The sequence below is a fragment of the Vanacampus margaritifer genome, chromosome 3 (genome assembly GCF_051991255.1).
Source record: "Vanacampus margaritifer isolate UIUO_Vmar chromosome 3, RoL_Vmar_1.0, whole genome shotgun sequence".
NCBI lineage: Eukaryota > Metazoa > Chordata > Actinopteri > Syngnathiformes > Syngnathidae > Vanacampus > Vanacampus margaritifer.
In genome coordinates, this window is record NC_135434.1 from 17,019,065 (window position 1) to 17,045,960 (window position 26,896).

At 40.3% G+C, this 26,896-nt stretch overlaps 3 protein-coding genes across 8 annotated transcripts; all 3 read left to right on the plus strand.

Annotated features, from left to right (window-relative positions):
* Positions 1–28: 28 nt before the first annotated feature.
* dbnlb (drebrin-like b) lies at positions 29–8,050 on the plus strand. Of its 4 annotated transcripts, XM_077562116.1 has the most exons (15): positions 30–229; positions 1,790–1,845; positions 2,075–2,187; positions 2,258–2,332; positions 2,590–2,739; positions 4,014–4,091; positions 4,241–4,392; positions 4,461–4,509; positions 4,680–4,751; positions 5,715–5,838; positions 6,057–6,167; positions 6,481–6,555; positions 6,717–6,778; positions 6,849–6,933; positions 7,176–8,050. In XM_077562116.1, the coding sequence occupies exons 1-15, from the start codon at positions 147–149 to the stop codon at positions 7,310–7,312; spliced, it is 1,422 nt and encodes a 473-aa protein (XP_077418242.1). In that variant the 5' UTR covers positions 30–146; the 3' UTR covers positions 7,313–8,050. The 4 variants fall into 4 exon arrangements, with proteins under 4 accessions (XP_077418244.1, XP_077418242.1, XP_077418245.1 ...); XM_077562118.1 differs by lacking the exon at positions 6,481–6,555 and having other exon boundaries at positions 29–229; XM_077562119.1 differs by lacking the exon at positions 6,057–6,167.
* Positions 8,051–11,672: 3,622 nt separating this feature from the next.
* On the plus strand, positions 11,673–21,093 carry arid5a (AT-rich interactive domain 5A). 3 transcript variants are annotated; one of them, XM_077561661.1, is made up of 7 exons: positions 11,673–11,709; positions 12,624–12,682; positions 17,342–17,501; positions 17,572–17,624; positions 19,363–19,460; positions 19,538–19,679; positions 19,748–21,093. In XM_077561661.1, exons 1-7 carry the CDS (start codon positions 11,706–11,708, stop codon positions 20,744–20,746), a joined length of 1,515 nt encoding a protein of 504 aa, XP_077417787.1. In that variant the 5' UTR covers positions 11,673–11,705; the 3' UTR covers positions 20,747–21,093. The 3 variants fall into 3 exon arrangements, with proteins under 3 accessions (XP_077417787.1, XP_077417788.1, XP_077417789.1); XM_077561662.1 differs by lacking the exon at positions 11,673–11,709 and adding an exon at positions 11,965–12,085; XM_077561663.1 differs by lacking the exons at positions 11,673–11,709; positions 12,624–12,682 and adding an exon at positions 12,001–12,085.
* A 1,243-nt stretch (positions 21,094–22,336) lies between these two features.
* Positions 22,337–26,810, plus strand: gins4 (GINS complex subunit 4 (Sld5 homolog)). The gene is made up of 8 exons (XM_077562042.1): positions 22,337–22,607; positions 22,674–22,760; positions 24,073–24,186; positions 24,262–24,359; positions 25,534–25,622; positions 25,718–25,808; positions 25,899–26,003; positions 26,383–26,810. Exons 1-7 carry the CDS (start codon positions 22,515–22,517, stop codon positions 25,993–25,995), a joined length of 669 nt encoding a protein of 222 aa, XP_077418168.1. The 5' UTR covers positions 22,337–22,514; the 3' UTR covers positions 25,996–26,003; positions 26,383–26,810.
* The last annotated feature ends 86 nt before the right edge of the window (positions 26,811–26,896 follow it).

The window sequence follows — 26,896 nt, forward strand, 5'->3', positions numbered from 1 at the left end:
CCCAATGTATCATTAGCATAGCTTAGCTTCCTGGTTAGCTCAGCTGAAAGATAGCGTCAGCGGCACTCCTCCAGCAAGGAAGGAAGGGCGCATCCCGGATAGGATAGAAAAGCTAGCTGGCTAGCTCAACCCAACCCAACACAACCATGGCAGTAAACCTCAGCAAAAATGGCCCCGCGCTAACAACGGCGTACAAAGAAGTGGTAAATGAAAAATCCGATACCAACTGGTAAGGCGTAGCAAAGCACACGCGGAAACTTTGAGGCTGAATGAGGAGGCATTGCGATTTGATGCTGGCTAGCATGTCAGTCGTGAAGTAACGTTTAGTTGTCGCCAGTGTTCACCGAATTATCGTTATTTTTTAAACCTCGGCATATGTTACAGTGTCAACCACCGTGTATATTGTTCCTGTGCAGTAATCTGTTCAGTCAGTCTTTTATGTCCATTTCCTAGCGGTTACAATGCATGGTTTAATATAACTGTATTAACCGCAGCACATGCATGTCTAATGAATACTGTATTCAAATGGGTTCAGACAGAGTTGTTAAAATGTTTTGCGTGTAGGTTTGTTTCTTTTTCTTTTTTTCTTTTTCTTTTACAAGGTCTGAGTCGAGCAAGGCAACCACTTCCTGATTGAGCAAGGATGTGGTAATTGTGACAAATGCAACAAATAATGTGCGATGAACTTTCGTTTTGTTGTCTTTTGGTGGCATCATCTTCAGTTCAGGATTTTTTTTCCCACTTTATGTTATTTATTTTTATTTTGTGGTGTGATATTAAATGTATAACACGCAGGTTACACTGCTCCACCTGCTGGTCCTTGCCTGGACTGTCAATTGATAAATGCTGTCACCATATTAATATGCAGACCAAAACGTGAAGCCAGGTATGTCTATTTTAGAGCTAAAGCTCTAAAACAGTACCGAGGCGCATTCATTCATGTGTCAGGAGAAGTTCTGATCCAATGTCACTGAATTGGAATTTAAAATGATTAATGTACAATTATTTGTTGTTGTAACTACTGTGACATTTTTAATTTTTTTAATATGTTAGCTCAACTTTGTTACAGAGAATAATATGACACCTAATGGAATATATTTGCCATGGCGACGCAGGGAGGGTCCAGATAAATCAAAAGGATTTATTTGCCTCACAGATGAAACAGTTCAGTTTCCACTTGTTTACATTCTCTTAATTGTTTGCAATTTGTGCTGAGCAGCTGGGAAATAATCTCGTGATAACAAAAAGAAATGCATTTTTGTAAAATTGCCTCTTGTCACTCTATTTACCACTATGTTGTTTATTTGTTTCCTAACCTGATTGTCATCTTTGCACCCATTGTTTACAATCTCATTAGTTGCATCGTTCACTGTGAGGTGCAGTGATAAGATTGCTGTTAAACATATCTCACAATTAGGGCATCACGTGACGATTTAAAGGGGACGTACAATGGGAAAGTTATGTGTTGTTGCCTTTATGGAATTATTTTTGTTCTGTCGAGGGAAATAAAATTCTTTTCGGGGCTTGTGCTCTGGTACATCTTCATGGTAATGCATAGTGTACTGTAATTGTTCATCATCCTTGGGTTATTTTGACAAAAGCATGACACAGATATTACTAAGATACCAAGAAACTCTTTAAATAATGGAAAACGGCATAATATTTCTCTAAACAAGTTGACCGCTTTTGCTCATTCCACACGCAGCGGGGAGGGAAAAAAAGCCTCAAAGTAATAGAACGGTTAAAAGAGAGCAACATTGTAATATGTTTTCCTGTCTCTCCTCCTCAGGGCCCTGTTCACCTATGAGGGAAACAGTAATGACATCCGCCTGGCAGAAACGGGAGGTGAGCAATTGCTTGTGCCGTTCGTCAAGCTTTTGTCGTCTCGACACAACAATATCAAATGCGTGTCGGAATGTCTCTGTCAGCACGCGACCGCAGCACTGGAAGATCAGCACAAAGCAAGCGCTTGCCTCTGCTGTCTCAACCCGTCATTTGTAAAGGCAAAAATGTTCCCTGTTATACAAGCAACCACAGCAGCCATTTGACTGTTCCCACAATGTTTGTCTATCAGATGGAGGATTGGAGGAGCTGGTGGAGGAGCTCAACAGCGGAAAAGTGATGTATGCCTTCTGTCGAGTCCAGGACCCAAACTCGGGTCTTCCTAAATATGTCCTCATCAACTGGGTCAGTGCTGCATTCCACAAAAGTGCATTTGTCCTTTGCAGCCATTAAGAACCAATTGTTTGTGTCTCAGACGGGGGAAGGAGTGAATGATGCCAGGAAAGGACTTTGTGCAAATCACGTGAGCTCCATGGCCAACTTTCTTAAGGTAACATAGCATTCATTAAAATATACATTTGACTTTTTGCTCCCACCATCTGTTTGTGTTTAAAACGCGCTGAATTGCACATTGAAGAAAAGACCATTCATCAAAGCTGCATGCATCTGTGGAAAAAGGCTCTGTTGGAGTACTTTCAATGTCATACATCGTATATCATAGAAGCAAGCGCCCGGATAGGCACCAAGTTAACACCAGCTTTTGTCAGCCCGAGCAGTAAATGGAACTTTAATTTTCGTGTGTTTCAGGGGGCCCACGTTACAATAAATGCCCGAGCAGATGAGGATGTCGAACCTGAGGTGATCATGGAGAAGGTGGCCAAGGCCTCCGGAGCCAACTACAGCTTCCACAAAGAAACCTCCAGCCGCTTCCAAGACAGCGGCCCTCAGGGTCCCGTGGTACGCCTCATTTGATGCTCATCTCTTCTGCAAAGCAATGCAGTGTTTGTGTTGCCTATAGAAATTGAAATGGGGACTAACAATTTGGGACCTATTGACAAGTTTATGCTGTCTAGTGGCTACCTCTTTGAGACTGAATTGATTTCCCAATTTGGCTGTATACAGCAGATGGTGCAGTTGGTTTACTACCTGTATTGACTGCAACAGGAGCATTTGTTTCCATTTGGATCTATCGTTTCACTTTATGGCCTTTTCATTCTGCACTTAATGTAGCACAGTTCAGCATCGACCAGCCCATTCGTTGTATATGTGGTGCCGGCAAGGCAAACGTACTCTATTGGACAAATGTTCAATATCTGATTCTGAATTACTTTGTGTCCAAACCAGCAGGAAAAGGCACCAGGCTATTTTGTAGCTTAGCAATCAATATGGACATGCTTGTGCTGGATCGCTGTCGTCCATGCGCTGTCCAGTGCTGCAATCAACACCACGAAAACCAAGTGCAGTGTGAAAAGGGCTTTATTCTCTTGTTTAAAGATGGTGTTTACATTTAAACAGTGAATCGTTTACTTGATCAAAGCGTTTGCCGCCCAAAGTCAGCTGGGATAAGCGCAAGCTAACCTGCCATCTTGTGACAAGGCAGCAGTATAGAAAATGGATGGGAGAATCTCTCTTTGAATATTTTTTAAATATATTTATCTATAATATATATTATATTAGATTTTATTTTTTATTTATTTTACATTTTTTGTATTATTTTTTATTCATCATTTATATTTAATTTATATATATATAATATTTATATTTTAATATTTTTTTGCTAATCACATTTATTTACTGCATTCTCAATTCAGCTTCACTGTGAAACCTTTGTGTTCAGCTTAATAATGTGAGATGTATTACCAATTATGTTTTGCTGCCCTATCACTTCATGTTAACTCTTTGACTGCCAAAAACGTTAAATAACGTTTAGTAAAATCCTATGGAGGAGTGCCAAAGACGTTAAAAGACGTTTGTTTCAAAACAGAGGTGAAACTAACCATTTTCTATTGTTGATTACTGAAAAACGGAATAAGGTAGAAACAAACTTTTTTTTCTGATGAAAGATGAGAGTCCAATCTTTCATTTGGTAGTATGTGTGTTTCCATAGTCCAAACACATAATTTTCTATGGACCTTGAAAGATCAGTCAAAATGCTTAAAATCGGCTGGCACCCACGGCATCCCTTTTCTGAAAACGTCTGGCAGTCAAAGAGTTAATTGTCCTTGCTGCAGGGCTCCGTGTACCAGAAGACCAACGCTATGTCTGAAATCCGTAAGACCAACAAGGACACGTTCTGGGCACAGGCGGAGGTACTGATGCTCCTCAGGCTTTTTCCTCTGATACAGACACACCGTTTTACAACACATCTTTCTCATTCAGTTTGCGTGTGTACAGTATGTTCTTTTGACACGCGTTGTCATTGCCGTAGCACAATAAAATCGTTCTTTTTGTGCCCCAGAAAGAGGAGGAGAGACGTCGCGTGGAGGAGCGGCGCAAAGCAGATGACGAGCGCCAGCATCTGGAGAAAGAGAGGAAAGACCGAGAAGTCAAGGAGGCGGCACAGAGGGACAAACGGGACAAGGAGAGGGCCGTTCAAATTGAGCAACAAAAGTAGGTTGGCGGCAAGCGTGTTGACTGGCGGTATTGACAATGGTCTGATTTGATTGTCGCTTTGACAGGAAGCACCAGCAGGAAGCTGAAAGCAAAGAGCAAGAGAAGCAACGCTTGGTCAGTGTCTGACTGCTTTTATTTTGTGGTTAAGGGGGCGGGCGGGGGGGATGAACCAGAAAGTGAATTAGAGATTTTGATCAGCTGTTATGTAAGTTGTATACAATTAGCATGCGGAGAACTCTGGAGGGTAGCTGATGAGAGCCAACATTTAATGTGATCAACATCAGGAGCAGCAGCGGGAGAACCAGGCAGCCCAGAAGAAAGCGGTCAGACGAGTAGAATCTATGGAGAAGGCCCATGTGAGTCCGCCTCCTTCAATGTGGTCTCCTTTGCACGGCGCAATTATTTGCAACTCTTCTCAGCCCGCCTCAAAATTGTTTCTTCTTTCTTCTTATGCAACAAAAATACATACAACGGAACCTCTAAGGTTGAACACGGTGGAAATGAATACAATTTTCACATAAGAAATAATAGATTATTTATATTTATTATCTATCGTATAGATTTTTTTTTTAAGAAGACAAACTTAAGCCATCAATCTTTTCTTAACTTGGTGGGCTATGTTTTCTTTTTTTCTAGGGTCATCATAGTGGACATGTTCTATTGTTGTGAAGAAACACACTATTGTGCTGATTTTTATCGGTAATACGGTACACACGGTTTACGCGGGTCATTTAAAAAGTATTTAAAAGTCATTAAGCAGATTTTGCTATTTTTTTTTCTTTTTTCAATTGATCTAAACACATTGTCATTCATGCTTAATTTTACACACAACATTGTGTAAAGGAGCGACTATAACACAATTCAGCAATAGTAAATGCGATTTAAAAAAAATATGTTTGTGAGGAATGGAGACTATTGTAATTTACAATGAAGAAAATGGTCTGCAGTCCACAAGTTGCTTCTCGTTCTAAATACCAACTGCTCTGAATTTGAAAAGAAAAATGTAGAGTTTATATCACCAATGTCCAACATGAAACACAAATGCCATCTACTGGCAAAAAAAATTACCTCAACACAAATCTTTATCTCAACGTTTGACACTCCTTTTAACTGTAGTGCGTTACGTTCAAATAACCACAAATTGCTTACCCTGAAATGACTGTAATTGAATTCAAAGATACAACCACCTTTTTATTAGCCACCAATTTGATATTCAATTCTGTATATATGTGTAGCTGTAGTACAACCAGAAACCAGCGTAGCAATTCCATTTGACTTAGTTTTTTCCTCCCACTAATCGGCTGCTGTCTTTGTTGTAGGAGGCAGCTTCCCTCATCTCTCAGCGAGCAACCAACCCCCGAGACGTGTTCAAGCAGCGAGAGAAGGGAATAACTCCCAGCGATTCAAACGTGCCCATTGCGGCCCCTGCCAGCCCCCAGCCAGGTAGTACCCGCCATCCATCGCTTTACAGGTCAGCCGCTCCTGCATTCCCACTCTTGGCTAGTGGTGGCATTTGTCCTCTCGTGGAGCTCTACCTGTCCATGATCACACTTAAACCTGTTTGTGCGTCTCCATCATGAGTCTCCTCCTCCTTTCTTTTCTCTCCTCCTACTCCTTCTCCCATCTGTGCATGCTTTGGATTCCGTGCGCCCCCCACTTAGGGCGCCTGCAAAGCCCTTTTCTGTCTAAGTATGAAAGCGAGCGGGCCGACCCCCCTCAGCGTCAAGCCTCCCCGGTGCCGGCAGGCTCCGCCTCCCCTGTCCAGGCTGCAGGTGTGAGCTTACACAACACAACACACAACATGTCAGGTGACTCTATGCCAGCGTTTCCCAAACGTTATTAGTTTGGGAAACGCTGCTGTAAATGACATCTTTTCTTTGTCGCTTTTTTTTTTTTTTTTGCCATTCTATCACTTAAAATCATTTCAAATCAGTTATCCTTTCAATCAATCATGCTTTGTTGACATTTTTATCGCCTCTCACTAGCAGTGGTGGTTTTCATCCTGTGTGGGCTTGTGTGTGTGTGTGTGTGTGTGTGTGTGTGTGTGTCCATGCATGCCTGTGCTTGTGTTTTTTGGGTGATAAGAGCCAGATGTGGATGATGGACAGTCCAGGTGTGAGTATGACGAGCCGGAAGCAGCCCCCGAGGAGCAATCGAAAGGTGGGGGCACCGGCTGGAGTCTTAACTCGCTCATTGGCTTCATATAAACATGTATTGCCGTCAGCACTTGAGCCCATCAGCTGCTGCAATCTGCTGCCCCCTGCTGGTAGATAAACACATGACAAGAGCTCTCTTTTTTTTCTTTTCTTTTTTTTTTACAGAGGAAGAAGCACCAGCCGCCAGCCCCTGTGTGGAGGAGCACACATATGAAGACACCCCTCAGGTGGTTGATTTGTTCCTTTGCAGCATAAGAAAGTAGTTTAAGGACAGAAATGAGCCAAATTCTCTGGCAGGTTGAGGAGAACAACTACGAGGTGACTGCTGAGGAGACACCGGATCGAGGAATCTGTGCTCGGGCCTTGTACGATTACCAGGCTGGTAATTACGTTTCACTTGTTTCAAAAAAAGAGAAAAGTGTTGGCATGCATGCATCACAGTTTATCGTTTTGGATTTGAATTTGGACTCCTGCCTTCTGTGTGGCGTTTGCATGTCCTCCCCGTGCTCACGTGGGTTTTCTCGGGGTTAGGCTCCATCTTACCCGTGGCCCAAATGAGAATAAACGATGCAGGACACGAAAAAATGTTTGTATTTTGCACTAAATGTCTTTTTGTTCCCCCAGCGGACGATACGGAGATCTCCTTCGACCCCGACGAGATCATCTCGGGGATCGAAATGATCGATGAGGGATGGTGGCGAGGCTACGGCCCCAGTGGCCATTTTGGAATGTTCCCGGCCAATTACGTGGAGCTGGTGTAGGCACGCCCCTTCCCCAGTAACACAGGCAACCTCCCACCAAGAGTCCTCCGCTGATCCAGATGCACATTGCGGACCCAACAAAAGGACAGTAAAGTTAAAGGCCTGGCCATTTCAAATTGATCATTTCAAACCAGTTCCACGAACATGTTGTTGTTGTCAGCAGGTGCGCCACATCCACCCTCCGCCACTTGACCTGTAAATGTGAAGAGCCTTAGTTTGAATTTTCTGAGCAGACGCAGCACTTGAGTCCACATTCCTTTCAAAGTGACTTTTCTGACTTGCCGTAGCAGCAGCAGGAGGATGAAACAATCAAAAGATGGTGGTACGAATTGAATTTAAAACCTCGCCTGAGAATTTCATTTTTTTTTTTTTAATTTTTAAGTGTAGCACTCCTCTGGATGGTCGACTTTGTGATGTGAGAGTCAATATCAAATCACTTTCCTTTGGTCCCTTCATTTCAATGTTTTCAACTTTTCCGAGGTGCACTAAACAGAAGAAACGGTTTTCCATCATGAGCTTGTAACTGGTGATGTGAGATGTGAGGGTGGATGTAATGAGTATCAAAAAGCTTTCTGTGACCTTCCAGAGCAACACAAACTTGCGTTTGATTTTGAAACAGCCTTCTCGAGTTATCATTCCTGATCAATTGACCAAATCGAGTTTGGAATATCGTGTCGCGTGTCGTTATATGCCAGAGTCTATTGTAATCCAGCCTTTGTAATAAAACAAATAAATCCCCTTTGTGGTTATATCTTCTCGTATTTAAACACATTTCGGCAATGAGAGAATTGCTATAAAAGATAACCCGAGGGATTTTCAGTGTCAACCCTGATGAAAAGGAACATATCTGATGTCAGTTTCCTGTAATGAAATGTCTTGTGGGGAATTCACCTATTTAATGCTTAAGTTTCATTTCATTTGAAAAAAAACACTTCACCTTTCCGACATGTGTTTTTTAATACAGGGGTGGACAAACTTGTTGTTGAGGCCTGCAAAGGGTAATTGAAACTAACAGATGGGCCAGGTCATTTGTAGGTCGGATAATAAATTTATATATATATATGTTAAAATGTAAAACTGCTTGTTTTAATAAACAAATACTTTAGTCTCATAATTTAACTTTTGTTTGCACTTATTAACCAATTTATTAAAAGTGGAATGTATATAGATATTATGAATCAGTTTTATAATATTCACAATAATGTAAATACTTAATGGTATAAATGAACTAGTGCTGTCAAAGTTAAAGCATTAACTAATTACTCAAAAATGATCGCATTAGTCATGTATTAACACAGATTAATCACACTATTAATTTTGACTGCGGATGATCCTTTAGTTGACAGCAGGTTACATTAAAGGTAGCACTGGTTGTGTTTGAGCAATAAACATGCATTAAAGTAAAGCATTGGATCAATGTTTGCGTATGACATTCAGAATATTTGCTCATGTCAAACTGTTGGGGTCATTTCCCCCCCCATTTTAAATTATGCAAATAATTAACTGATTAGAAAAAGAGTAGGATGGGCGTGTGCAGTGGATCCAAAAATATTGAAGACGTGATCATAACATTGAATGTCAAAAGAATTAACACATAACAGGTGTTCTTTAATTTAAATTTGACAAATAAAAAATGTTGATAAAAAGCCTTTTTAATTAAGCAATTAATCATGATTAATCAAAAATCCAAGATGTGATAAAGCTGATTAAAAATGAAATACATTCAAATTATTGCAACAAATGTCACAGTACTCTTTTGACGATGCAAATACTTAGTGGGTTGGATTTTGTGTTCCTCTCATGTTTAACCCTTTACGCCAGGAGTGGGCAAACCCGGTCCGCAAGTGCCGGAGTCCTGCAGGTTTTGGATGTTTCCCTTCTCCAACACACCTGATTCATATGATCAGCTCATCAGCCGCATAAGCCTGGTAATGATCCTGTTCATTGGAATCAGGTGTGTTGGAGGAGAGAAACCTCTAAAACCTGCAGGACTCCGGCCCGCGAGGACCAGAATTGCCCACCCCTGCTTTACGCCTTGTTCGATTTAATACCATTTCTTGTTTGTGGCCATTCCTCTCTATGTGCAGACAGGCAGATTTATCATGTTTTTTTTTATTTTCTTCTATATGGTGTCTCTCTTAAAATTGCTCCAATAGTGAGCCATTATTTATTTATTTATTTATTTTTGTCTGTGCGTGAGTATGTGCATGTGCGGGTGTGAGTGTGTACCTAAAACCTATTAAAAATCCCATACCGTTCACCTAAACCGAATAGAGGGAGCCAACACCTCTTTCAGTAACTAAGAATCCATCCATCCATTATCTGAACCGCTTATCATTGCGAGAATATGATGTGAAATTGCTTCCTTGTCCAATTAAAACGGGAAAAAAATATCATAATTTTTCAAGCGCTGACTCCAGAACGAGACGTGCACAATGACAGCACCCAAATTGATAATCCAGTAAATAAAAACGGCTTCGATTGGCCCGAAAGTGGACTGCAATAGAGCCAAAATTTGATGTAGACAATTCATTATTGAAACATTTAAAAAGTTGAAATTAGAAATGACAAATGTAGGCAAACGTTACAAAAACCCACACACTTGAGAAGTTTCATCACATTTGCATTACTAACACAGCTCAAATGTGTAAAAAAGAGAATGAAGCAATACAAGTGATTTCACTTTGATGATTATGCTGAAAATGAATTATTATCTCTTCCTCTACATCAATAACTTCACGGTGGAAAATTTTACTGTTGGCTTCGGGCCTTTAAAAGGAGAAGCTGCGTTTCAATGCTTTGTTCTCAAGAAAGTGACTCATTTCACACCATATTTGACAACTTTGTAGTCTTGCTGTTGTGAGCCGCAAACAAAAGCACAACCTTCAACACTGATTTCAATGACTTCGTGTCATTTCAACTTCCAAAAAGTACAATCGGACATTTTGTTATTGTGCCATTGACTAAAAGGCTGATTTTGAAATGTCATCGAAATGTCTCTCACAGATCAAACGCGCGGAGAGGAAATGTGGACACACTGAGCTGCAGCTTGACGTGTGTGTTTGTGTGTTATTTGAGAGTACGTTTGCTTGTTGTTGGTCATGGGAAAAATGTGGAGCGATATAAGAGGCTGAGTAGAGATGAGACTGACCTGATTCTTTCAGACCGTTGATGAGTGGCATGCCTTGCAGCTGCAAATTCGCTTCTTGGATCATGGAAGTTATCACAACGCAATCTCTGTTTTTGTGTGTGTGTGGGGTTTTTTTTCCATTAAAACAGGCCATTAACTTAAAAATGTATTTATTTTAAAGTTGTCGCTTCATCTTTGTTAAGATGAAGAATATGTTACAGGATCTTATAGATTTTAAGCTGTTTGATGCTGCAAATTTAAATATAAGATCAAATAGTTCAATAAATCACTTCACTATGACTTACTTATGACTTATCCCAGACAATTCAGGGGCACACGCCATTTTGTTTAAATAAATAAATAAAAGTCCCAATCAAAATATTTTGATGTACAACTTCTTCCGACCGATAATGGTATCGGCCAACGTCGCGAGTACCCGAAACCTTGAAATAAGCCCGGTATCAGCCTGATACCGATACCTGGTATCGGTACTCGCCCATACCTAATCATAGAGATAAGTAAAGTGCCACGTTTTGTGTCATTTCCAACTAAAAGATGTCCATTCACCCCAAAATTAAAAAAATAATAATAATTTTACTCAAAATTCCTCATGGTATGATTTTTTTTTTGCTTAATACTAACTGAATTGAGCTAAAAAATAAAAAAAGATCTGTATGCTAATTCTGGAAAACTTTTATGCACAGTATCAACTTGTTATATAAATCATCATAATGAATTGTCTTTGTTCTAGAAGCAATATATTTTTATTTAAGACATTGTTTTTTTTAATATGCTGGTTTCATGTATTTTCTTAAATATTTAAATTTTGTTGTCATATTAAGAAAGGCAATGGGCATTCCGATTTATTGGCAAGCACTTCATAAAGTATTAAGTAAATTAAATTACTATGGTAAACCTATTAATTAATTATTAATAATATTTTTTGATTTGATGAAATTATTATTATTATTAATTAAATTATGAATCATTAAATTATGAAGAAAATAACAGACAAGACACAAAATACACCCGAAATCGTCATCGTGTGTGTGTGTCAAACCCGTGGGGGAAAAAAAGCCACATGAGTAATGCACGTACAATGCATGTCAATATGAACTACGGTTATCTATAGGCATGACACACTGTAAGAGTTAAGATCTTAGTAAGAGGAGAAAAAAATCCTGGTGTGAGTGTGTGATACGTGTCAACCGTTGAGTGTGTGCAGTGTAAGAGAAATCACACTTTGGAAGACATCCTCTAGAGATGGGTGAGAATCACTTTTTTACTTTTTTTTAACGTAGCATAATGTGTCCTGTGAAAAGACAATGAGTCGTATCCTAAAGTATATTTAATATCAATTGTTGTAAAGAAAAAAACAAAAAAAATCTTTGATGAGCATTTAAAATAAATGATTTGGCTTAATGAACTTTCAACATCGAAGCGATGCTTTTGAAATACAACTCCCATCGATGAAATAGAGAAGTCGGGGCTTATATTGAAAGCAGAATTCGAATTTGAAGCCGCAGCACAGGAAGCAAGCCATCTCAAAAGGAGCATATTGGTTTTACACGCAAACGATACGGCGGTTGAAGCGATGAGAGCGGACGCCTCGGGCTCGAAGGGACTTTCATTCATTTGAAAATGTAAGTTTCATTTACTGCAATGTGTGGATTTGAAAAACATATACAAATATATATTTTCATCGGAGTCAAATAATGTATAGCAAGTAGTAGTCGGTGTTTCACAAGCATCCGTGTCAGTGGCAATACTTAAAAAAAAAAATTGTTTTGTTTTTTGTTTTACATTAATTTAATCCAAAATACAGTCTAAGACATTGTTTTAGAATGATGTCATGCAGCGAACACAACTGGAAACCTCAATAAGAAACATCCTGCTAAATGAATACCTCGTTATATGAAATTCAGATATTGGATCTCATTGGATGAAATATTGAGGCTGATGTACAGTCTTGGCGTGTGTTTAACAATATCATGCACACAAGAGCTTTTGTTCATAAGCAGGAAGTGGTTTGTTACCTGTGGTTTCATATCAGACTCCGGTGACAATACGTTCACACGACCGTTGGAATATTACGACAATTATGCCCAACACATATTCCATTTAAATGAAGCATATTATGTGATGCAAAGTGAAACGAAACATGTGGTTTTTGTCGTTCAGCTCATGAGGAGGAGAGTGTGACGGTGGTCAGTGAAGAAGATATGGAGACGGCGGGCGAGGTCAGAAAGCTATTTTCGTCACTTACAGTTGATGTGTGACTGCAGACATGACTACACACAAAGACGCATTCTCGTTTCCCTTTTTTGCCGAATTTCATAAGGGGCGCCAATTTGACGCGCTTGATGGTACGTGTCGTTTCTGCTCCGCTTGTGAAATGAGTAACAAGGAGCGCGTGATTCTTCTTTGAAGGCACAGTTCAGTTCTTCGTACAGGAACTGAATTGAAAGTTCTGGTAACTGAGAACGAGCTGCGATGTGAGAAACGCAGATTAGTTCTGCGCATTTTCCCAGGCCGGTGGTTTTCTACGCTGACCTTTGACCGGCCTTGTTGAGGCGAGCTGTGGCAATGTCACCTACGTCGAGTTTGGCAAAAGTTTGAAATCAACAGCTGCAGTTGGTGCAGCGACATCCAGTGTAGTTTCCAAAACAAATTTGGAACAGCGAAAAACGAAAAAGCCCAACCAGCGTTATGATAGATTTGGATTTTTCATTACAGTTCATTTTTATTTCATTTTGACTTCGTTTTTTTAATTCTGTAATTTTAATTAGTTTCTAGAGCATGATTTGTTAGTTTTAATTTGCTTTTGTTCAGTTTTTATATTTATGTATATACAGTATATATATATTAGGGCTGTGCCAAAAAATAGATTCTCATAAAAATCACGAATCTCATTTGGTACGATTCAGAATCGATTTTAAATGTCCCAAAATCTATTTTATTTAAATTATTTTATGGTGTCTTGCCTTTGTCTGTGTGTGCCTTTATTTGGAGCGCTGTTCATGTTGTACCCGGTTTGGTCACTGAGGGGCAGTGTGGTTCCACGCGGTCTGATACACTGTTAAGTTGTAGCCACATTAGAGAGTAGAAGGAAAAAGTCACGATCAAGTTATTCCAATGAAAGTTTTTTTTCTCCAATGTGGAGCCGTTCTTTTGAGTGATAAAAGTACCGCGAGTAGCGCGCTAATTAGCATTAGTGAGTCAGACTGGAGTAGATCATTACAATCCCTTGTACGTCTATAGATTGAAGCAAAAATCATTGTCAATCAAATCATTTTGAATCAAAAATCGTTCTTAATCGAAAATCTATTCTGAATCGAATCGCAGACCGAAAAACCGGACTTGAATCGAATCATAAGACATTCAAAGATTCCCACCCCTATATATATATATATATAACAGTGTGTCGTTTAGTACTAATCACAACTTTGACAATGAAAACAAAAAATACTATATCCTTATGAAATGGACTGATCTGCTTGGTTGTCTATTGGGAACAGTATCATTTATGAAACAGTATAACGGAAAGCAGAAGTCCCCGGATGCAAATGTATAACAGCTTTGCCGCGGCCCTTCGGAGGTTTAGAAGTAGAGAGAACTCTCATTTTGGATCAGTGAGCCGTGTATGATGAAGTTGACCACCGAGAGGTTCAAAGAGTGGAATGGCAAAACTGGAAAGAGCAGTGCCGGGCAGATGGAGGCTGACTCAGTCGGGGGGCTCGCCTGGAGGCCTCGCACCTTCACTATTACTCACTGTGCCGGCCGACTTCTCGGAACCAGGAACCACAGAGAGGAACTTGATTCAACATGAAACTACCTTGAGCTGTTTGTTATATAGCGGCTGCCCTCAAATTATTTTTGAAAAAAACAAGAAATCTTGATGTGTTGAGTCAAATGGAGATATCAACAGCGTCCATTGTGGTTTTTCATACTTCCAAACTATCGAAAGTGATGGTCCGATCCCCAATGTGAAGTTTCGTGTTTGAATACTCGCCCTGACTCACCGTCATCCTTTTCACTGTGGCAACAGTTTACACCAGCCGATATTTGCCCGGTAACAATAGTTCACACTCAATGTCATGTGCACGTGGGACACTTTTAATAGCAGCTTCTCGTCTTCAAGTGCTGCTAAACTTCTCCAAAAAGACACTTTGGTGCAGACTCTCATTGTTTCATTTCCTTGCAAACCACAAATCGTGACATTGTCAATTCCTTTCACCAAGTTTGTGGGCAGTTTGAAATGTGGCAAAGATGCAGTAAGAGATTGGTGATGATTACGAGCAAATGCAAATCATTTTTCTTCCATGTCACCTTTGGGCCTCCATACTTTTATGCTTTGCAAGTCTTTAAATTATGAAATGATCAGTTTACAATATTTCTAGAAAATCGCAATCTCCCATCACTAGTTTTTAGAACAGTCCTGCTGTGAATTACTATTTATCATTATTAGGGATGTCCGATACCACTCTTTTTCAGACCGATACCAGTACGAGTACTCAACTCTTGAGTACCCACTGATACTAAGTACCTATACTACTTGTACTTTTGGTAGATAAAACTTTTGATGCTTAAAACTTGCCCCCAAAAATAATGACAGTTAATTTCAAATAAAGACTTAGATATTCATCCCTATATAGCATTTTTCCTTAACCTTAATGGTAATTTTCTATTCTTCTCATTTCTAGTTGCTGATCATAAAATAGCCACAAAATAAGTACAGATATAATACAATACAACAATACAATACAATACCGATACCTGGTATCGGTACTCACCCATCCCTAACCATTATATTATTATATCTCATTGTCAATAATATTCTACTTCCCAGTTTCAAACCATGTGTACAAATATTGCAGTAACATTATATAATATTTATTACTTACATTATACCAACATGTAACATAACTTCTTACACGTTTGGTTTGTAGTATACCGGCACATGTGTGAATATGCTGCTGTCACAATTACATTTTCCACATGGGATGAATAAAGTGGATGAATGGATGGATGGCTGGACGGACAAACAGAGGAATGATGGATGGATGGACAGACAGATGAATGGTGGCTGGATGGATGAATGATGGATGGATGGATGGATGGATGGATGAATTAATGAATGATGGATGGATGGATGGATGGATGGACAAATGAATGATGGATGGACAGATGAATGATGGATGGGTGATGGATGAATGGACAGATAGATGAATGGATGGATGGATGGATGGATGGATGAATGAATGATGAATGGACAGATGAATGATGATGTATGGATGGACAGATCATTGATGGATGGATGATGGATGGATGGACAGACAGATGAATGGATGGATGGATGGATGAACAGATGGATGAATGATGGATGGATGGATGGATGGACAAATGAATGATGGATGGACAGATGAATGATGGATGATGATAGATGGATGGACAGATAAATGATGGATGGATGATGGATGAATGAATGATGAATGGACGGATGAACGATGATGTATGGATGGACAGATCATTGATGGATGGATGATGGATGGATGGACAGACAGATGAATGGATGGATGATGGATGGATGAATGGATGGATGAATGGATGGATGAATGGATGGACAGATGAATGATGGATGATAGATGGATGGATGATGGATGGATGGACAGATGATGATGGATGGATGGACAGATCATTGATGAATGGATGGACAGATGAATGATGGATGATAGATGATGGATGATGGATGGATGGACAGATGATGATGGATGAACGGACAGACAGATGAATGGATGGATGATGGATGGATGAATGGATGGACAGATGAATGATGGATGATAGATGGATGGATGATGGATGGACAGATGATGATGGACGGATGGATGGACAGATGAATGATGGATGAATGGATGGACAGATAAATAATGGATGATGGATGGATGAATGAATGGATGGACAGATGAATGATGGATGATAGATGGATGGATGGACAGATGATGATGGATGGATGGACAGATCATTGATGAATGGATGATGGATGGACAGACAGATGAATGGATGGACAGATGAATGATGGATGATAGATGATGGATGATGGATGGATGGACAGATGATGATGGATGGATGGATGGATGGACAGATGAATGATGGATGAATGGACAGACAGATGAATGGATGGATCATGGATGGATGAATGGATGGACAGATGTATGATGGATGATAGATGGATGGATGATGGATGGACAGATGATGATGGATGGATGGATGGATGGACAGATGAATGATGGATGAATGGATGGACAGATAAATAATGGATGATGGATGGATGGATGGATGATGGATGGATGAATGAATGGACAGATGAATGATGGATGATAGATGGATGGATGGACAGATGATGATGGATGGATGGACAGATGAATGATGGATGGATGATGGATGGACAGATAAATAATGGATGATGGATGGATGATGGATGGATGAATGGATGGATGAATGATGGATGATAGATGGATGGATGATGGATGGACAGATGATGATGGATGGATGATGGCTGAATGGACAGACAGATGAATGGATGGATGAATGGATGGACAAATGAATAATGGATGATGGATGGATGAATGGACAAACAGATGAATGAATGGATGAATGGATGGATGAATGGATGGATGAATGGATGGATGAATGGATGGATGAATGGATGGACAAATGAATAATGGATGATGGATGGATGGATGATGGATGGACAGATGATGATGGATGGATGGACAGACAGATGAATGGATGGATGAATGATGGATGGTTGGATGAATGAATGATGGATGGGTGGTTGGATGGACGGACAGACAGACGGACGGACGGATACCCTAATGTAGTGTTTTTTTCCATCTTAGACGTCTCCACCCGCCACTGAGGTCCACGACAAATGTAAGGAAGGTTCGCAACCCAGCCTGCTGCGCACGCCGGAGAAGTCATTTGTATCAAGTCTGCACTCCTTCATGAAGGAAAGAGGCTCGCCCATTGATAGGATCCCACATTTGGGCTTCAAACAGAGTGAGTTTGTTGACTGCTCGTCACTGTAGGAATGCCAAGTGCTTCTTACATGTTTGTTTTTACTCCCTAGTTGACCTTTGGATGATCTACAAGGCAGTTGAGAAATTGGGTGGATACAATTCAGTAAGTCAATCTACTGCATGGAAGTATTCGCTGGTGCAAACAAAACAGACGGATGTTCATCAAGTAGAAGCTGTGCTGGCCCACATAGTCAGAGAAAGGACAGTGTTGAGTTAAAAAAAGAAAAGAGGCAGACACATTAATAACCACACATTTTTCCCACACATCATTTAATGGATTACATTATGAGAATCATTAATCTGCAAGATTTTTTTTGTTCATTTCACGCGGGAATTTTTCTAGTTTCATTTGTTGCCCCACTTGCACATACGGCTGCTCAGTTGCCACCATTCAAACTCATTTTCATTTGATTATTTTAGCATTATAGCCTGCCTATAAAGTGTTTTTCATACAAATTTTTACTGTAAGCCAACTTTACTATGGCACGTTGCAATTGATGTATAAATTCTGGTTACGTCACTGCTATAGTCATGAAACTCCATCGTTCACTGAAAACAAATGTACTTTTTCATTTGGTTTGGTCTTAGGATGTAATTGATACACTAATATTATGTACGTGATATTTAAATGATGAGCGTTTGTGGTAAATACAGAATGCATACACGTGATTTGCAGAACAATATGAATATTTTGGCTCCTTCTAGTGGCCATCATAAAATTAGCACTCCGTGGTTGGATTTACTAAGACACGGTTCACCAATTCCGGTCCTCGAGGTCCAGAGCCCTGCAGGTTTTAGATGTGTCCGCCCACTAGCACACCTGATTCATATAATCAGCTCATTAGCATGCCTGATAACGATCCTGAGCTTTAGTATCAGGACTCAGGTCCTCAAAGACTGGAATTGGTGAACCCTGTACTAAGGCATGATTAAAAGAGGGGCCATTTTGTGAATTCCGTCTTCTCTACTATTTGAAAATGGTCTTAAGGGAAAGTCCCACATTAGTCTAAACACAGTATTCTGATTAATATCGCATTTGTGGAATATCAGTTAAGCAACAAAAGCCACCCATTTTCAGCCATCTCTGGGGCCATTTTGTCACTTGCTGTCGACTGAAAATGACATCACAATTGCTCAGGGCTCAGGTAGCGACCAATCAGGGCTCACCTGGTTCCCAAAGTTGAGCCATGATTGGTCGTTAAGCTATTGTGATGTCATTTTCAATCGAACAGCAAGTGACAAAATGGCCGCCCCCAAGATGACTATTTCCATCGCAATGCTCCAGGGCAAGCATATTCGGTCAAAAGGGCAAGTGTGTTGTGTTTGTGGGGTTTTTTTTCCCCCTCTTTTTCTGGAGAGCTGAGTATTGTTCATTCGGTAACTTTACCGATTTAACATGCCATCATCATTGCTCTCTTTTTGTTTTTTATTTATTTTAATTAATTTGTAATTTGTATGTGGGTGAGTATGTGTATGTGTATGTGTATGTGCATGTGCGTGTGTGTTTGTGAGTGTGTGTGTGTGAGTGTGTATTCATTAGTTCACCTAAAACCTATTAAAAATCCCATACCGTTCACCTAAATCGAATACTTCAGAATCCAGCTAGTCATGAGGTTGTCAGGAGACCCGAGGAAGGATCAAAGAAAAGAAAGGAACGTCAAAACCAGCACCGACCAGACATTACCTACTACCCACCTGGTTACCAACAAGAGTCTTTCACCAACCCCAGAAACATCTAAATTCCAACAAATTAGGGAGACCTGAGAACACAAATTCAACAACACAAAGTGTAAGCCTGCACAAATAAAAAAAAAAGTGTCACAAAGTGTTCTCGTCAACAGGTGACTGCACGACGCCTGTGGAAGAAAGTGTACGACGAACTGGGCGGGAGTCCCGGCAGCACCAGCGCTGCAACCTGCACTCGCAGACACTATGAGAGGTAAAGCCATTCATCTCTTCTCAGCTGATTTCATGTATCATTTCATGGTTAACCATACAGTTTGGCTCACGGTGCAGGCTGGTGTTGCCCTATGAAAGACACTTAAAAGGAGAAGATGATATGCCTCTGCCTCTCAACAAACCAAGGAAGCCTTATAAAAGGAATTCGGGAGGGAAAATAAAAGCAGAGTGGAAGGGGAAAAGCAAGGCGGACAGCGAGGTATCACATCACGCTGGATAAAAGCAGCTGAGAGTTTATTCACATTTTCAAAATGTTTTATTTTGCAGAAGCTGCTTTCGGAGGCTGCTGGTCAGAGTGAAGCAGCGGCGCATCCCGGTTCTGCTCTCTGGCAGCAGCCACAAGTGCCCCTAACCCCTGACCTTTACGCATATTCCCACCTGCCGCACGGCCCCGCAGCAACACCCTGGCCGGCCAACATCTCCTCAGCTGTCGGAGAGGTCATCTCTCCTCTGGAGAAAAAGAAACGCGTAGCGCAGGCTAGCCTTCGAGCGAATCCGCAGGGCGAGAGGGAGAGGCCTTCTGTCATCCGGCGCTCCGCGTCTCCCGCCTTTGGCGGTCACAAGTGTGACTCCTCTGACGGCTCGCCTCGCCCGCTCTCTTCCTCCTCCTTCTCCTCCAGGAGCCCGTCGCCGCGCTCCATCTCGTCAGAGGAGGAAAATAACTCTGCTCTACGCTCAGATTTGGCCCCTGAATGTTGCATGCAAAATGATGACAAACCCATACGAGAAATGTCAAAAGATCCAGCGGGAGCGAGGAAAGAACACATTAGAGAACCAAAAGTTGCCAGCAAAGACCTCACATATTCCTCGACTGAATTGAAGTCAGACTGTGATCCAACATCTTCCTCTGCTTTCATCACAATGTTGACAAAATCGACACCGCTACCGCGACCCGCTCCCATCCGGCCAGGCCACCGGGTCCAACACGGCGCTTTGACGAATCACAGCAAACCTTTCAAAAACATCTCTCCGCTGCCACTGCCGCAGGAAACGTTCAGGGCCATGTCAGCAAAGTTTGCTCCCAGCCAGCAGAGACGACCCCACTCGCCATTTTACGACATGAGAGACTCTCACCTCCGGAGCACGCTGCAGCAGCCGGCCTTCCTCCCCAGAATGAGAATACCTCCGTCTCAGCTCCCGTACCGCCACGTTCCCGTCAGCGCGCCTCACTCTGCTCTCATCTACCCGTACCCGTACGCCGTCCCTCTGTGGGGTCCCCACGCTTCATACACGATCCCCGCATTTTATTCGCAGTACAAACTATAATTCTTTCATTTAATTTTCAAGCGTCAGCGATTTCTATTTATGGAAAATAGATTAATGACCATGATTTATTAGAACCACATGTCATTGGAGTGTCATGTGATCATCAGGCATGCCGTGGGAATATTATTCAACTACTACATATAATAGACAGAAGGTACAATTAACCATTGTATCCAGCTGTTGCCATTGATACAACTGAATTATTTTTTGCTCAACTACTGTAGGGCCTTAAACTTCTTATGAAGTATATGTTTGAGTAAATTGGGACAAGATCATCAGTGCCATGCGACTAATGAAGTTAGAAATGTATCACAATTTTCAACCCCAAATAAATTATTTCAGTCATCTATTTTCTTTGTGCTCATTCATTTATTAATCATTATTAGGCGCGATATTATGGAGGACCAAAACTGACAAAATAAAAAATAACTAAATAACTAAATTAATAACTAAATGTCTAAAAATTTAAATAAAAACAAATATAAAATATATAATTAACAAATTAAATTAAAAAAATCTAAATGGAAATAAAAACAACTATATATATATATATATATATATATATATATATATTGGAATTGTAATTTTGAACTATTTGGTGTTATGTTGCCCTTCAGATAAGAAGCTGTACTTTTCCTGAATCTATGTCATAGTTTCACCCATCTCTTTTCAAAGAAGATAACATCATCGATTGGAACCACAGAAGGGAAATTCACATTTATATCAAAGTCCTTTTCCGGCACAAAGTAACTGTTTGACCTTCTTTTCACATGCCACATAGCTTCTGATGGTCGTGGAATTTTACTGACAGAGGAGAAGGGAAAAAAACAGTTTAATTTCAATTTTCAGTTTCTTTGATTGACACCTATCTATCTGTGTCTTAGCAGAGTGCTCACAAGATCTTCTCTCATGTCATGTTTAACCCGTGACTATGTTTCCATGCAGTGCTGAGACAATAATCATATGTTTTATACATTAAAAATGTTTGAGCTCTGCTCAATCTTATTTTTAGTTTTTGTCAACTTGGCCATGTTCAAACTCTTCTTCAGCTTTATTCTTCTGGGGAAAATTAATAATTACAAAAAAATACCAATTCCAACCAGCTTGTGAATCATGGGAAATGATAAATACAATCATAATGATTTAATTAAAATGCTAACATCCGTATTATAGTATGAAAATGGTGCATTGATGCATATGGCAATCTGGGAGCTACATTAATCTTTGTGCAAAAAATACAGTAAGCCTACTTAGATTTATACTTAAGTGTGATCATATGGTAAACCTTTGAATAGTCAAAAAAAAAAAACAATATGGCATGTCATGCCATGCTTCAGCTATCCCGTACTGTAATTCTATTGGGACTCACTATCATAGTTACAAAACATAAAGCCCTGTTTATTTATATTTGTTTACCTCTCAACAAGGACAAACAACAACTGCATACAAACGCTAGTGTTTCAGTTGCTGTTATAAAAACAAAAACAAATGTACTCATGTAATGTACAGTACAACGTGTCAACAGTAGACCTGAACAAACTATGCCTTGCAGTCTAAAAACGGGTTTAAAAACGCAATCACCGATCTCGCGAGAACAGCCGCATGGCGCGAATAAACAAGTGACTTTTACTGCCTAGTATGTTTGGCTAGCAAAAGAAGCAACCAAACTTACGCCAAACTACCGTTCGAAATTATAACTCAACCCAATAACACACAGTTTACGCGTGAGCTAACTTTATTTTCCGGGCACTTTTGCAAAGGGGAAATCATGTCGGATTCGCTGTCTGACAACGACATCAGCCAAGAAGAATGTCAGGAGGATGACATGACCCCGGCTGTCCTAATCGCTAAACTGGAGGAGGTGAGTTGTAGTTTGTAGATATAATGAACAATACTGGCCCCGTTGTGATTTTTATGTCTATCACAGGCTTGGCTAAATGAAAAATTCTCACCGGAGTTGCTGGCCAACCAGTCCGAGGTGGTCGAGTGTGTCATGGAGCAGCTCACACACATGGTACATTTACACCCCTTTGAAAAAACATACATGCTCAAGAGAAACTTAAATCCTCCGAGGTGTAATTGAGTTGCAGCCATTTTGAATAAATGTTCTGAGTAGTTTCTCGACTCTGCGTTTTAACCATGGTAACTCGTGGCCACTGCCGACTACCTGACCCACGCGAAATCTACCTGCAGCATCACCGTTTCTTTCGGTTTCCTTTGTACGCACATATTATGATATTATTATGTGGACCATGGCATGTTCAACTTTTAGTTACAGACTCCAGGCATAAACAAACAGGCGACACCAGATGAGCAAATAGCAATATATAGATAGATTTTGGAGGAGCTTAAAAATATATAACAAGTACACCCTTTTGTGATATAAAGAATGAGACTAAGATAAATGATTTAAAACATTCTCCCACCATTAATTTGATCTATAACCTGTACAACTCAATTGAAGAAAAAAAAGGAAGTGATGAGTAAAAAATAAACAACTGGGCTAATGAAACGTGTCCACACTCTCTTATAACTGGGCAGGTGGCTGTGTTCAGAATTAATTAAACCTAGTAAGCGCACTAATTGAAGTGCCTAAAGTTCAGATTTTCTTTTTCTTTTTTTAATTTGTATTCATTTTTTTGGAGAGAGAGAGCTCAGTATTGTTCATTCGGTAATTTTACCGATTCGACATGTCATCATCATTGCTCTCTCTTTTTTATTTTATTTTATGTGCGTATGTGTGCATGCGTGTGAGTGTGTACTCATTAATTCACCTAAAACCTATTAAAAATCCCATACCGTTCACCTAAACCGAATACTTCAGAATCCAGCTAGAGTCGTGAGGTTGTCAGGAGACCTGAGGAAGGATCAAAGAAAGGAAAGTGAAATCCAGCACCGACCAGACATCACCTACTACCCACCGAGTCACCAACCCCAGAAACATCTAAATTCCACCAAATTAGGGAGACCTCAAGAGACCAAAGGAAAGACTGAGGAAAGGAAGGAAGGATAGATGAAGCTGAGTGAGATCCACAGACATCAGCTTTTCTAGTTCAGATTTCTTACATTTTGGAGCTTCCACAGCATAAGAGAGATCTCATTGTTCAAAGGTATCGGTCAGGATAGCGTACGGAATAATTTCCAAGACATTAACTATACAATGAAACACAGTGAAGACCATCGTCATCGCGTTGAAAAATTCATGGAAAGCCGAGAACAAAATGTGCCATGGTGGCTGCAGAGAGGCCAACTGCAACATTGTAAGAGCTGCAGGAATTTCTTTTATATCCATGATGTTTTATGTTTGTATATCACACTCTCACCAGGAAGCAAACTTGCAGAGAGTAAAGAAAGGCGACCCCAAGGCCAGCATCCATCGCATGGAGATTGACCGCATCCGTTTTGTGCTGTGCAGCTACCTGCGCTCTCGGCTGCAGAAGGTCAAACAGTTCATCAAATTTGAGCGCACATCAAATACTCTTTGACAGCATGGCCTTGTTTTTGCTTGTGTTTAGATTGAAAAGTTCTTTCCGCATGTCCTTGAGAGGGAGAAGTCTCGCAGTAAAGGAGAACCGGCGCTTCTTTCACCTGAGGAATTCGCCTTTGCTAAAGAGTGAGCAGAGTATTGTACACTACATTGGAACCTCTAAATTATATTCATGCATTTTCTATACGGCTTGTTGTGATTCGGATCGCGGGTAAGTCGGAGCCTAAAAAGCAAAAAGTCCTCAAGTTTCCTCATTTAAGAGTCAGCATGCCCGCTGGCCTAGTGGTTAGCACGTCTGCCTCACAGTTCCTTTCTGGAGTTTTGCATGGGTAATAGGTAGAGGGAATACCTGGAGAAACTCTACGATTTCTAATATCGCTCCAGGAAGTTAGGTTTATTGTAGAGCTGTCAAACTATTACATTTTTTACCAGAATAATCCCATTTTAGAATTTTGATTAATCATGATTAATCGCTTAATAAAAAAGGCGTTTTCATCCCAAAAAAGTTCCCCGCCAAATTTGAAGAGCACCGGGTTATGTGTTAATTCTTTTGACAATTAATGTTATGAGGACGTCTTCAACATTTTTGGATCCACTGCACACGCTCACCCTACTCGTTTTCTAATCAGTGAATTACTTGCATAACTTAAAATGACCCCAATATTTTGACATGAACACATATTCTAAATGTGATACGCAAACATTTATTAACTGATTTACTTTAATGCATGTAATTATGTTGTTATTAAACAGTGATTATTTTTTAGTTGGAGCTACTGTAGCAATTTTAGACAACATGGGACATTGGAAATATTGTGTAGCTTGCCTTAAACTAATTTTTTAAGCTTTGGGAAGTGTGATTCCCAAAATGTGGTACAAGTGTCACTGGTGGTACGTGGGCTCCTTCTTGTGGTAGGCGAAAGAATCACTGACTTGTTCAGTACCTGTACAGTTGAGTTATATTTTACTCATTTAGAAATGTTGCATCTTCAAAGATTTACTTTGGGGCCATTTTTAACATAACACCATGCAATCCATTTGATTTGAATCGTGTTTTTGTCCGTTTCATTTTTGATGTCGCTTAAGCTCTGTATTTGAAGTTGGTACACGCGATGGTGCTATTTAGAGAGCCAAGTATTTTATTTTTTATACTTGATGTGCAGTTAAAATGTGACTTCAAATCTTGTTGATTTATGTCCATTTCCATAGTTTTAATGACAATAATAGTTTTTATAATAGGACCAGAATCCGAGCACATGTTGTGCCGGACTTTGCTGGTTTACATGCGTATGTTGTCCAGGTATGCTGCAAACACAGAAAGCCACCTGAAGTCAGTGGCACTGAGCCACATGCCCCCCATCCTCCAGACACTTGACATGCTCAAAGCAGGTACGGTGTTCTAACCTGGTCTAGTTTTAGGGACACATAGCTTGCAGACTCACTTGAATACTGATTCTATTCATGACATTCTGATGGCATTTCAGTACCAATGCCATGCCTGGATTCTTTTGTATTCCTGCGAGTGAAGGAGAGACAAGAGAACATCTTAGTTGAGCCCGAAACTGACGATCAAAGGTACTCCGGTCTTTTGGGGATCTCTGAATGTGATGTGTTTTTTTTTTTTTTCATGAGCAACATCACTGACAATTTCATCTTTTGTCCCAGAGAGTACGTTGTGGATCTTGAAGAGGGCTCTCAGCATCTCATGCGCTATCGAACCATAGCGCCGCTTATTTCAAGTGGAGCCGCACAGTTGATTTAAATGTCAAGGTAAGTAAGCCTCAAGTCTACGCTGCCCTTCAAACTCACGATTTGTCTGCTCATCTTACGTAAGCTTTGTATTCACATTGAGATTGTTTTTTAGCTCTAATTCTTTTTATGTGTAATTTCTTGACAACAGTTTAAGGATATGTGTTCGGTGGTTAGCACATCTGCTTCATAGTTCTGAGCTTCTGGGTTCGAATCTTTTGCTTCTGGTGGCAAGTTTGCACGTTTGTTTTCTTTGGGAACGCCGACTCCCTCCCTCAGGACAAAAAAAAACATGCATAATATGTATATCGAGGACTCAGAATTGTCCCTAAGTGTGAATGTAAACTTCACTCAACAATGTAATGCAGCTAATACAGAATGTACTTTGTGTTTGTTGCAGGTCCTTGTTTCTGGTCTGGAGGTTTTGGCCTCCAACAAGTCGTAAAACAAGTAGCAGACACTTTAACCGATTTGGAGGCAACTCAAACCTTGTGCTCCAATGTGACTCATGAGCGGTGTCCCAATTGTAGCCCATAGCTACAAATGCAGGCACAGCTGATCTTCTTCACATTGATTCCTGTTACTGCGTCGTAATGATGAAGAGGAGGGGACCGTTTCTGTGCTACATTAAAAACCTGGCAAGTACTCATAAAAATATGTGCCACAGGTGATGGCTGCGGCCCAAAATATATTATGTATTGCCTTGCCAATTTTTTTAGGGGGTTAAGGCACATCCATTTCATCAAATTAATGGTGAATTTAAAAACAAAATGCATTTGTGCATTTCTTTTTGTGTCAAAAATAAATCTTTCTTTGTCGTCATGTGAACAGGTTCGTCTGAGTTTTCCCTTTTTGTGTAAATTGTACTATTCCATACGTCACGATGAGACTCCAAGAAGAGGTTTCGTTCCATT

Coding starts and splice junctions, on each gene's coding strand:
- dbnlb (XM_077562116.1), top strand. CDS start 147: ATGGCAGTAAACCTCAGCAAAAATGGCCCCGCGCTAACAACGGCGTAC. Junction 4,752..5,714: donor AATCTATGGAGAAGGCCCAT/GTGAGTCCGCCT, acceptor TCTTTGTTGTAG/GAGGCAGCTTCCCTCATCTC. Junction 6,556..6,716: donor CCCCGAGGAGCAATCGAAAG/GTGGGGGCACCG, acceptor TTTTTTTTACAG/AGGAAGAAGCACCAGCCGCC.
- arid5a (XM_077561661.1), top strand. Junction 12,683..17,341: donor ATATGGAGACGGCGGGCGAG/GTCAGAAAGCTA, acceptor TTTCCATCTTAG/ACGTCTCCACCCGCCACTGA. Junction 17,625..19,362: donor AATTGGGTGGATACAATTCA/GTAAGTCAATCT, acceptor TCTCGTCAACAG/GTGACTGCACGACGCCTGTG.
- gins4 (XM_077562042.1), top strand. CDS start 22,515: ATGTCGGATTCGCTGTCTGACAACGACATCAGCCAAGAAGAATGTCAG. Junction 24,187..24,261: donor TGCGCTCTCGGCTGCAGAAG/GTCAAACAGTTC, acceptor GCTTGTGTTTAG/ATTGAAAAGTTCTTTCCGCA. Junction 25,623..25,717: donor ACTTGACATGCTCAAAGCAG/GTACGGTGTTCT, acceptor ATGGCATTTCAG/TACCAATGCCATGCCTGGAT.